The sequence below is a fragment of the Xenopus laevis genome, chromosome 1L (assembly GCF_017654675.1).
Source record: "Xenopus laevis strain J_2021 chromosome 1L, Xenopus_laevis_v10.1, whole genome shotgun sequence".
Classification (NCBI taxonomy): domain Eukaryota; kingdom Metazoa; phylum Chordata; class Amphibia; order Anura; family Pipidae; genus Xenopus; species Xenopus laevis.
In genome coordinates, this window is record NC_054371.1 from 169,112,532 (window position 1) to 169,125,564 (window position 13,033).

General features: G+C 38.4%; 1 protein-coding gene across 11 annotated transcripts in view; it reads right to left on the minus strand.

The window, feature by feature from the left end:
- The window catches only part of LOC108716118 (autism susceptibility gene 2 protein), a 312,040-nt gene that overhangs the window by 137,778 nt on the left and 161,229 nt on the right, over positions 1–13,033 (minus strand). For all 11 annotated transcript variants that reach the window (XM_018262260.2, XM_018262255.2, XM_041567109.1 and 8 more), the window contains 2 exons: positions 10,605–10,694; positions 3,513–3,548 (listed from right to left, as the gene is read on the minus strand). In XM_018262260.2, the coding sequence (XP_018117749.1) occupies positions 3,513–3,548; positions 10,605–10,694 (126 nt within the window). The remainder of the gene's footprint in view (positions 1–3,512; positions 3,549–10,604; positions 10,695–13,033) is intronic.

The window sequence follows — 13,033 nt, forward strand, 5'->3', positions numbered from 1 at the left end:
TGGATACTATTTTCACTGTGGGTTTAGTTGCTGATCACAAGAAAATTCATGCAATATCTAGCCACGTATCTTCTTTCAAAGGTAAGCGCGTGTATTAATGAAATTTGCAGTAGATCAACATTGTCAAAAACTCTTAATTAATCAATATATCACACTGATATGCAGAAGGATACCTCACTGTTTAACAATCTGTAGTGATCATGTAATGACATCGCCAAAAAAGATAGTCTGGGCCCAATTCGGCCATCCATATTCCAGGCCAAATTTTCCACCATTGTTTTTTTCTCCATGACAAATCTCAAATTCGATTTATCTATTTAAGATTTTTCATTAATATCCCAATCACATCTCATTATGTCGAGATTATGCATGCAGCCTAACGCCAGATAATCAATTGAGCTAATGGGGATTGTTCCATGTTTATCAGAGATTGGCACATGTACAGTACAGCATATGCACAAATCATCAGAATAGGTGTCAGGCTAAGATCTATTACCGAATGCAGCACCGGACAGAAATACAGTCCTGTAGAAAGGGAAGAGGTTCCAAGAAACACACATGGTTCAGTTCAGCAGAATATATTTAAAGGTAGACTATGCTCCACAACCTGACATATTATATGCAATGAAGGTAGAAATCATTCCATAATACAGCCATGATACCATTTAGAAAAGTACAGTTCTGTGAAAAATTCGGTACACCCTATGTAAAGCTTTTTCACAAATATGCCATTTTCTTCAGTGGAACAAGTAAGTACATCTTACTTGGCTCCAATGTCGGACTGTGATGCCAGGGGCCCACCAGAAAACCTTAGGCTGAGGGCCCACTTTCCAAACCTCCTCTCCTCACTCATCCTCTTTGTTCTCCTAGTCTCTTTTCTCTAAATACTATACTTTAGTCTTACATTATTAAGCCTCTTTGTTCCCATAAAGAAATAGGGAATGGTCATGAAATAGGCCAAATGATTAGAAGCAAGAGGCCCACTGACCCCTGGGCCCACCGGGAGTTTTCCTGGTACCCAGTGGGCTAGTTCGATACTGCTTGGCTCTAATTAGTCTCTGACATTGACTTGGAGATTTTTTTCTCCCACTCTTCCATTCAGTTCATAAAGTGTGTGGTATCACACTGCCTAAATTGGAAAAGCTTTCTGAAGCCAGGGTAACCCAGCAAGTTCAGTCTAATGGCACAATGAAAGATGATGAAAGAAGACTAAGAAATTCAGAGTGGGATGTACAGGTAGCTCTTGTCAAAGTCTATTAGTCTACAATTAGAAAGAGGCTGCAAAAATTAGATCTATGTGGGAGGTGTGCCAGAAGTATAAACCTTTGCTTTCCAGACAGAATTAGAGCAATACAGAAGACAAGCTTACCCATGAACAGCTAGCCAAAGACAAGGACATCTGAAACAATATTCTCTGGACAGATGCGGCAAAGATAGAGTTATCTAACCACAGTATTAGAAGACATGAATGAATGGATTCAACAAGTTCAATCACTATGCTTCTGTCCAATAAAGCCAAAAATGCAAAGACAAGATGTGTGATGAACTTCAGACACAGTGGATTGCTGCAAAATTGGTTGTTTTTATTGAACACAACCAATTTTGCAGCAATCCACTGCGTCTGACTGAAGTTCATCACACATCTTGTCTTAGTATTAGAAGACTTGTTTGGTAAAAAAAAGACAGCATTTCACCAAAATAACCTGGTACAACCTGTAAATCACTGCGGGGGGGGGGGGGAATGTTATGGTTAGGACCTGCTTTCATGTATCAGGGCCTGGGCAGCTCTTCATCATAGAATCTACATAAGTTCTTAATTATACTAGAGAGTGACTGAGGTTAATCTGAAACCATCTATCAGAAGACTGAAGTTCAAATGAAAGTGGACCTTGCAACATGACAATGAACATAAACATTTCAGTGAATCCACCAAGGAATGGCTGAAAATCCCAGATGAAATCCCAGATCTAATCCCCATCAAGATACTGGTGTGTGTGTGTGTGTGTGTGTGTGTGTGTGTGTGGGGGGGGGGGGGGGGGTTGAAAGGGACTGATGAAATATACTCCTTGTCCAACATGAGTTTAATAAATAGGGATTGAGCTAAACATACCTTTTGCCAGTTGTTTTTAAAAACAACTTTAAATGTGCAAATAATGAATTTGAGAGGTTATTTTCCTACTCCCTTGTTCTACTGAGCAATTGTGAGAGTGAAAGAGGCAGTTGCTCAATGTGAGAGCGAAGGAGACAGTTACTCAATCTACGCTTTCCAGGTAAATCATGTTTATAAATTCGTCCTCACTTGTGAACATAAAACATAGGATGCAGCCCGTAGAGGGAGGGACTTGTTTATACAGAGCTCTTTATCATCAATTTAACAAACTCTACTAAGTACAGGAGATCAAAAAGTGTGTGTGTTTTTTTAATATTGATGGGAAGTGAAATATTTATTCATATTCTGAAATAAAACGGACATTGAATTGAAAAATATGCTGTAAATGTTGAAGACATCATTAAAGTGATCTCAAATCAATGGGTTTCAGTACCATTTCACTCTTACTCTGCAAGTAATGGACATTGCCATCTCTGAAAACATTTTGGCAAAAAAAATGTACAGAAATGGCCTATACTACACTAAAAATGAATACTTTTTACCAGTTTTATATACATATCTAAACTAGATGCCCGTTCACTGGGTAACACTCTTCTTACCCTAGCTCAACAAATACTGTATGGCAATTTGTCTATAACAAAAAAAAATCCTTTTATTGTATCTACCTTTTATTTGCACCATGATATTTTTCTTTCTTTTCAGTGTTTACTTTATAAAGGCCCAACAGTTCAGAAGACTTTGTACAAGCACAATAACTATTGCACAGAAAGGCTGTCTTTGTCTGCAGCAGAATGCTTGCACTCTTGTTCTTGTAACATCTTGAAGGGTTTCTCTTTAATACTTATCTTCAAAACCAAGAGCAACGTGAAAATGTTAATTATAACCACATCATGCAGAGGACAATGGAAAGCCTTGTGTGATATTATACAGAGATTCTCTTTACTCTATATGTTACATGTTTTATTCAAAAAGCTTAAACGAAGCAACAATAGGAGATATATATTTAAACTGTCTTGTCTGTAGGTCTTAATTTATTATTTTAGTGCTGCTGTTTCTTAGGAATTGTATTTTGCCTTGTGCCAAGTGTCCACCTAGCATGCACTGCTAATGCAAAATAAAATCCGCTACACACATCACCCACCCATATCCAATATGTGTGAAAGATGAGGCAAATAGAAATGAGTAAGCATGCTTTGAAGACTTTAACTGTGTTTCATACATTGTATAAGATTTTGAGTGTTATCTCAGAAAGTAAATTGGTTCTTAATTTCGAAACTCCTTGAGGAGCAATAAGGGACCACACAACATGAAGCTTAGAAGCAATTCACATTGCATATAAAGGCTAATCTCTAAATATTAATTTTTAGCAGTAGCATCAATATAAATATAACAGCTTACTTACCGAGTAGCCATGTCCTGAAAATGTTTGAGCCGAACTCTGTCAAAAAGAAAAAAAAAAAGAGCAGGTCAGCAACAACCAAACTTTCTGATATTATTTGACAGTCAGTGATATATTCTGGCTTACCACTTGACAGAGACAGATTTTCTGAATTCACATTTTAGATGAAAGGAACTACTTTGCCTATGGTATGACTGTCCCCTAAAATTACACTGGCCTTTGCTTTTGGTAGACAATTCGGCATGGGCACCATATTCTCAGTGATATATGACAACTATAATGTGGAGTGATCTAATACAATGCTCACATCTTTTCAAGATAAAAGACAAAGCATTAGAATAGCTGGAAACTGTAGAATTCCATATATTCACATATATTCAAATGTACATATTGTAAAAAATTATTTAATTACCTATACAAAACCTATTAACAATACAATTATTGAAATAATACATATATAAAGAAACAATTTTCATAAAACTATTCTTTTTAAGTAGTATATGCCACTGGGTAATCCTAATTATAAAAATTGTCATTTTAAGAACTAAGGCCCGCCCACTAGGATCATATGATTCACGGTGCACACAAACAAACCAAATGGCGCACATACATGTTAGGTCACATCAATCAGCCAATTAAAGGATAAAGTTTTATTCCCACACTTTTTTCCATTGCAGTTAGAGCTGCATTATATCTGGTCACGTGATCTCTGTGAGCGCATACAGATCATCACAAAATGGTGGCTCAAGGTAAAAGGGCAATATTTAAGTATATATATAGTAGTTAGGAACAAGGATGACGAGGATGAATTATTTGATCAAAATGGAGTCCATGGGGCATCCAGTAATTCGGAGCTTTCTGGATAATGGGTTTCCAGATAACAGATCCCATATCTATACAAATAACAAAGATAAAATATACAGTGGTTTATATGCAAGAGTTTAATGCTTGATTTTCATATTTTTTCAAGGGAGGCTTATTTATCTGCACATTTGTAGAAGCTGCCATATGCTTTCTTGGGTCTGACATGCCCAGACAATGCAACTTTTAGGGCTGAACTCCACAGGACGATCGAGTGTGATGTGTCGCTAAACGATGAAATGGATGCAACAAGTCAGAGGCGCCGAATATAAAGAGAGAGAAACATTGCAGGAACGAACTACACGTATCTGACACAACACAACTGTCAGATGTGAGCGCTGCACGCTGCGCCTTCATCCAACAGTCGTGTTGTGTGTAGTATGTACCTGCAATGTTTCTATCACTCTCTTTTTATTCTGTACCTCCAACTTGTCACATCCGTTTCGTCTCTCGACGACGTATCACACCTGATCGTCACGTGGAGTTCAGCCCTAACTCTAACTTTTACTTGGATTGACCCACATAAATTGGTATAAAAAGGGTTGTATGATTGCATGGTTTTTATCACATAGTATTTTGGGAGCGAAGATGTACTAAATTTGAGTGCATACTACAATGAAACAATATATATTTTGTAAAGTTTTTCTCATGAGATTGAAACACATATGTCCCACAGTCAAATGAGAGTTATTTATTATAACCACAATTCTGTACCATTTTATCAAATCAGACTTTGCTTCCTATTTATGGAAATGACTTGAATACAGCGGTTTCCTAAATAACATTTTCTTTACACTGTTTCATAGTATAACTGGCACAGAACAACCACTCCCACAGTAAAAAGCTGAAATCTCTTTATTTTTCTAAACTGATTTAGAAATCAATGTTTAACAGTCTTCCCTTTCCTCCAAAACATGATTCACGCAGCTGCAAGAAGCATAACGGTGTTGGATGCTTTGCCAGAGCTCCATGCGGAGCAGTCTATCCAGCCTTCCTGTAGAATCAGCAATAAAAGGGTTAAAACCAATTGCCGCATACGTGTGAATAATGTGTCTGCATTTCCCATTTTTTCCCCAGTGACTCAGAATCGCACAGAGCACCTGCCAACCTTTCCTGCTAAGCCAATAATTGCCAATTTAATCTTTGCCTCTTGGTATCACTCATGTTTAGCCCTTGCTGTGCCCTGCATACATCTTCATTCATCTGGGGGATGCTCTTGACAATTAGAGTGTTAGCTTCAGCTAACTAGGGCAGTCTATTCTGAAAAGCTAGGGAGAAAATTATTATTCTATCTTCCTATCGTGTAGTGGGTGTTCGGAGAGGAGTCAGGAACCCGTGACAATTACATTGAGTTATTTCTCTTTCCATCTACAACCCTCCCCCATCCTCCCTTCATCTCTGAATATTTCACATTATCACAGCTTTACAACAGCATTCAAATTTTCCATGTTCACAGGGACTGAAGCTTCTATTTAAATGATAATGAGGGGCAATCCATTCAATTGAGCGAGGGAGAAAATCCATTAAAACACAGGCAGTGCTTAAGCTGGGTCATGAAATGAACAAAAAAAAAAATTGTGTTTTCTCCCCACCCATTTATAGCTATTACGCAAGGCTTATAAAGATAGCTGGATAGTGCTAGACTCCAAAAACAAAAGGAGCAAAGACAAACATATGATTTTTTTTTAGGGTGCCATAAAAAATAATGGAGAAATGCCCTATAATACAATGGTACTGCAACCCATTTCAGCCTAGATTAGATTCACTAAGGGAAACCGTTGGACACATATGTGGAAGAGGGAAGATACAAGTTAGGGCAGTTAATGGACCAGCAACAATGAAAAATGGCAATCATACATATTTACCATCCCATTTATTTCTACCCTGCACATGTATTTGAATCACAGGTTTTATTGACTAATTTATTGTCCATACATCTGTTGGACAAGACTTGTCTAAACTAACCCCACCAAGTCTTGTGTACTTAATGGAACCTTATACATATATATGACCTGCCCCTAAAAGTCAAACTAAACAATATTAAGGAAAAACATCAAGCTTTCTAGAAATTATGTTTTAAAATAATTAGGGATGCACCGAATCCAGGATTCGGTTCAGGATTTGGACGAACCGAATCCGAATTTGCATATGCAAATTAGGGGCAGGAGGGAATTTCTGTGACATTTTGTCAAAAAACAAGGAAATAAAACATGTTTTCCCCTTTCCCATCCCTTATTTGCAAATGCAAATTAGAATTCGGTTAGGTATTCCGTTGAATCTTTCGCAAAGGATTCGGGGGTTCAGCCGAATCCAAAATCGTGGATTTGGTGCACCCCTAAAAATAATAATGTTGATGCCAAGTGAAGTCTATTCTCCGCTTGCCGAATTCGGCCAGTAGAGAATACACCATGTATACACCATGAGTCCTGCAGCGGGTCGGGTACCCGCGGGTTACCTGCAAAAACCTGCGGTACCCTGCGGGTTGCGGATAGAAGTTCCGAGTGTGGGTATAGACACGGGTCGGGCCACGGGTCTTATCAATAGCGATATTTACTCTGGCCACGTCTATTTCGGATGACGTCACTTCCAGTTTACAATGACAGCACTTCCCAATTCTTGATGGTCAGCGGGTCGCGGGTCCGGGTTGCTGATAAGGTACTTGTGGGTCAGGTCTGGTAGCGGGTCCAAGCGGGTAAGAATGCGGGTTGCTGGGTTCGGGTTGCGGATTGCAGGTTGCGGGTATGGGTTGGGTACAGGTCCCAAAAAATGGACCTGCGCAGGACTCTCACCACGTATGCCATGTACCGCCATTATTTCGATTTGATGGGAAAAAGTGTGAGGCAGTTGGCTTCTTTGCGCCACTGCACTACATGAGAAGTATATGTAAATAAATAATGGCCTTTTTTAGTTTATGCTGTTGCTGGCACTTTACTTATAACATATATATATGTTTTTAGGAGAATCAAACCAGATCCCATTACTCCAGTTAGTGTAAACTGTAGGTATGCAAGAGAGTGTGACAGGCTTAGGATGTTGCAACGGCTTTCTCAAGGCCTACCTCCTCACACATCAATACCTTGTTTTCTGCTTTGGAATGTTCCATTTCAGCAGTTGTTATGGGAGGGTGGTTGCTTGGTTTAAATTCTAAAAATTATGCAAACAGGGATACAACCAATTTTATTCATTGTCTGAAAAACACTAAAATACAGTTGTCATTTCAGACCTAAAAGTAAAATGTCCGGTAATACTGGAGAATATCTCTATGTAAGAGATAATACAGGGTCACCCGACATTACAATTCTATCTTGATTACTATCTTTTCCAAGATGATGACAAGACAACATTCTCCTTACCCAGATTATGTTTATGAGTTAAAGGCGTAGAAAAGGCTACCCCTCCTTTCTTCCTTACCCTCCCATCACTTTTGCCTGTCAGAGCTGTCAACTCAAATACAGCTTTAATCTGCCAGGAGCACTTTTCTCCTGACATTTTTAATAAATACTTTCAGCTCTTAAACACATTTGCTGTAGATATCGCCTTTCCACCTCCCCCACACAACCTCTCTTGCAAGGCAGAATAAAAAGAGAAATTCCCGGGAGGAGAAGAGTTCTAGGGATCAACTCCCAGTGTACAGTAAATGATGTACTAACACTATACAATGCTCCTTAAAGGGATTCTGTCATCATTTTTATGATGTTGTTTTTATTTCTAAATTACACTGTTAACACAGCAAATAATTCACTCTACAATATAAAATATCATATTTGAACCAGCAAGTGTATTTTTTTGTTGTAATATTGGTGTGCAGGCAGCCATCTCAGGTTATTTTGCCTGGTCAGGTCATGTGCTTTCAGAAAGAGTCAGCACTTTATGATGGAACTGCTTTATGAACTGCTAAGGCCTTCAAACCTTAAACATCATGCCAGTAACCATTTTCATATATAGATATACCCACAGTTAAATACCGAGAGCTGTCCGCTCTATTCAAATACATCAGAGGCATTTTAGCACACATTGAACTCCATACCAAACACAAAAAACACAGGTGCCTTAACCTTTGATTGTACATGTCTATATGATATACTATTGTGGATGGGCTGTGGCTTCTACAATCATTGCGTCTGGCCATTTTGAACCCTATTTTGTGGATAGTGAGCTAGTTAATAATTCAATGTTTTTGTTTTGCAGAGACATTCATCTCTGAGCTTATGGGCTGTGTTTCATTCTAGAAAAAAAGCCGGTGTTTTTAATTTAATTCTAAATTAGCCGTCCAGATGAATATTGCTGGCACCAAGCATTGCTTGTGACAGCAGATTCCTATACAAATACAACTGTTTCCAGGCCCGGATTTGTGGAAAGGCCACCTAGGCCCGGGCCTAGGGCGGCAGGATTTTAGGGGGGCGGCATGCTGCCCAACCACACCTACATTTGTTCAAAAACACTGGGGATGTGCTGGAGATACAATTATTTTTTTAATTTCCCATGCGCCAATCCCCATTGCTCCTGTCCCCCTGGAGGGGACAGGGGCGATGAATTGTAGTGGGCCTAGGGGCGCCCACTATGTAAATCCGGCCCTGACTGTTTCCAATGGTACAGTTCATTAGTGTTATAAAGTAGGGTGCTGTCTTATGCTACAAACCCCAGCACCCCCAAACAAGCAAGCAATATTTTAGCCTCAATTTCTATTTGCAATATATATATATATATATATATATATATATATATATATATATATATATATATATATATATATATATATATATATATATATATATATATATATATATATATATATATATTCAGAAGGACCCGCAACCTAATGTAAGTGAATCATAGTTTTTTAATGTTCGTTGGATTCACAAGTATAAACCACTATGATTCACTTACATTGGAGTGCTGGTCCTTCTGAATTCTGTACGCACAATAAGCTATGAACTCAAGCTAATAATAACCATTTAAAATGCCACTATATTAAAATCTATATTAAGATATTGTATATTAATATAATGTATATTTATATAATACTAATGCATATGCAGTGCTGTACATTTTTACATAACAATAATCAGGGCCGGAACTAGGGGTAGGCAGAGTAAGCACGTGCCTAGTGTGCAAAGCTGGGGGAGCACCAGGCACGTACCTGCTGTGTCGCCTACCCCACGTCCGGTCCCGTCTCTCCCTGACTGCGGCTGGATTTTTTTTTGCGCATGCTTGCGCACCGTTACGCGCTTGCGCGCTCAATCGCAGTTTTGTGCATGCGCACTTGAGATCATTTTCACGCATGCGCAATCAAGAGCGCACTCAGCGGCGCCTTGGCTGGCCAGGTTGCCTAGGACGCGTGGCAGGGTTGGCCCGGCTCTGACAACAATAGTACAAATTCAGAATTTAGCCATTTGTGAATTTTTTCGCAAAACTGAGGTGAAAATTCGCCACGGAAAAATTGCTGCGGAAAGACGTCCATTGCCTTATGCATTTGGAGAAAAAAGTCACCATAAGAAAAAACGCCCATTGACCAATGCTTTTGGGGGAAAAACGTCACCATAAGAAAAAAATGCCCATTGACTAATGCATTTGAGGGAAAAACGTCACCATAAGAAAAAAATGCCCATGGACTTTAATGCATTTGGAGTGAGAAGAATTGTTGCATGTAAAAAATTGTCGCGTGTAAAAAATTGTCAGGCGTAAAAATGCCCATTGACTTTCGCAAATTTTACAGTGAAGCAAAACAGAACAGATTCGCTCATCACTAGTGACAAATGTTAAGAGACACAGAAGGCAGGAGGTTCTGTTAGTGAAGAATCAAAAACAAGTGTTATGGATTGGGTTTGCTATTGTGGTTGCTTGTATTATGATAGTCTTCCTTGGATTTATGGTGAAAAACATTCAGTTTTTTTCTACACATGCAATCTATAAAATCATTCACAAAAGTGCAAGAAATATGCTTGTTCTTGTGCATTTAGCCAGCAGTGGGGTTATTAGCTGGACAATTCAGGTTTTCTAAGGGAGCGTGAAGTTATAGGTGTTGACATGGACATGGGAAAACCTGAGGGAGAACAGTTAGAGAAAACAGGCCAATAGTATTCTACAGTCTATTCTACAAGCAGGACTTTTGGATGAGGATTGTATGAAAGAAAATGTGAGACAGAAAAGGTGATGATCAGAAATGACAAGCCTGTTACACCAAGTTAAATCTTGTCGGAAGTATAAATCTAAGAATCATTAACGGATACTCACATCACGTGAACTGCTTCTCCGGGAGCTCATGGCTTCTTTGATGTTACCATCTATGATGTTTCGTCCATTCCTGTTTCGGGAAATCTTGACCTACACAGCAGAGGAGAAGGGTTAGACCTGGTCTCAGACTTTATTTATGCAGAATAGACTTGCTTATCATTATAAGCTCCAACATTTCAGCCACTTGAAACATTGCAACGAAAGTACAAAAGAATTAAGACCTTCAACATCTCCTGTCTGCACATAGGTAACGGGGACACACACACAAAAATTTTTTTTCCAGGTTATTGTCCGAAAACCCTGAATTTGTCGGATTATTGTACAAAGCACTACTCAGACCACAATTACTTCAAACTGTGAAAAGGACATCTACCATTGGCTTATACATGATCTTGACAGGTTTGAGATGGCGGATTTTCAGATTTGGACGTTTTGCAGCCTTGGGGTATAATAAAAATTTGAGCTTTTGCTCAAAAAACCTGGACCAGAAATAAAATTGAGTTTAGTAAATAACCCCCTTAATCTTGGTTGGGGTGGGAGGGCTTATACCATATATTTTTCACCTTTTTTAAATGCATGTATTAAGTATTTTATTAGCCACTGTGACTAAAATGAATGCCAATTATAATGCATAATGACTTTCTATTAATTTAATTTTGGTGATTTTATTGCTATTGATTGTACCTGTGAAATGTAAAATGTGCACTGCACAGTGAGACCAGTAGAGCTAGTATTTTGACTACACAGCACACTGTATATTATTGTTTTCTATTGCATTGATTGCTTTTATTGGATATTCAGTGATTTTATTGCCCATTAAAAATTGTGCATGCAGTGTTTCATTTTGTGGTCTCTACAAGCCACGTGTATACATAAATGCAATGCATATTGGGTATCAAACTGTTCAGATGACGGATGACATTCATGTATATGATGATTAATATTCATACCTAAGGACATATGGGAGATACAATGCTGAAAAGTGGAAGATTTTCAATCCTACAATATAAGGCCCCTTTTATAAAACTGACTATTGTGTATGAATGTTATAGGGGCCTTATAACATTCATACACAATAGTCAGTTTTATAAAAGTCAGTTATCCTTACTGACAAAAAGTCACAAAATCATGCACTCGTTCTTTTTGTAATAACAATGAATGTGGTATAGAGTTTACTTATAAGATCAATGAAAAAAGTGTAGAATGTTTAGATATATATGCGGACAGTAAAATAAGGATAAATGTCTATAGAAAAATTATTAGTAGGAATTCCCTTTTGTTAAGAAATAGTAGATCTATGGGACAGATTAACAAAGAGAGGGTATAGTACAACAACGCTGAAAAAAGCTTATGAACGTGCAGTCCCTCGTTTTTTTAAGTCCTGTTTTTCTCTGCACTGTTGTAAATATGATGGTTTAAAAGTCACCTGGACCTGTAAAAAAGCACTCGATATTCGACCACATGCCATTATATGCTCATGGTACTCTTCTGTGACTTAAAATATCCTTATAATTTACAACAGGTGGTCCAACATTCATTTCTCTCTCTCTCTATAATGAAATATACTAAAGTAGCATCTTCACATTACTTGTATACACCCAGGGAGGCTGTTTACACAGACTCTTCAGCTCATGGTGAATATAGTCCTTGTTTGACATGATTATTAAATCCCCAGTCAGATATAGGTTGGGCAGAATGTTGGTGTAGCCCAATACATGGGCCAAAAGATTTGTAAGGGCCCTAGTTTGCAGCCCATATTGTCAAGTGTATGACAAATTTTAGGTCAATGTCCCACAGGCCTAAAACAACAGACCTAAGGCCAAAATCAACCCCTTGCCTGTCACTGCATACTCAATAGTCAATACAGGTTGTGAGAGAATGGATCGGCCTTCTCTCTGCCGACATATTTAAGTCATGTGTAACACAGGCCTTACACAAGCAATTCAAAAAGCCCATGTGCTTTTCAGCAGCCAGAATCCCATACTCTACTTTGATGCAAAACTGTGGTCTATGATTTGAACAAAATCAATAAGGTCAGAAAACTGCAAAGTAGATTTCATAAACCCTAGGACAGTCAAGAAAATAAACAATAATAAAAAGGTGTTAATTGTTCGATCACTTTCACTTGACAGCGGTTTGTTGCAGTGCTTTGAGTTCTACAATACAACAGGAAAACACAGTACATGATAAGCATCGCTTCTCAGATCACAGGCTGCCCTAGCTCATTATTAATAAATATACTTCCATTTATCAAATGATCCCTGTGAATACAGCCGGGAGCCTAGGGCAAAAGGAGACAAATTCTTTTCTTAAGTTGTTCTGAAAGGTGGCAGGCGAAGGGACCCTCACCCCCATTAACCCAGCAGAGTTCACTTGCCCTCACTGGAGTGGGGGTGGGAGAGGTTTTTTCTGTAGTAAATTCACTCTGA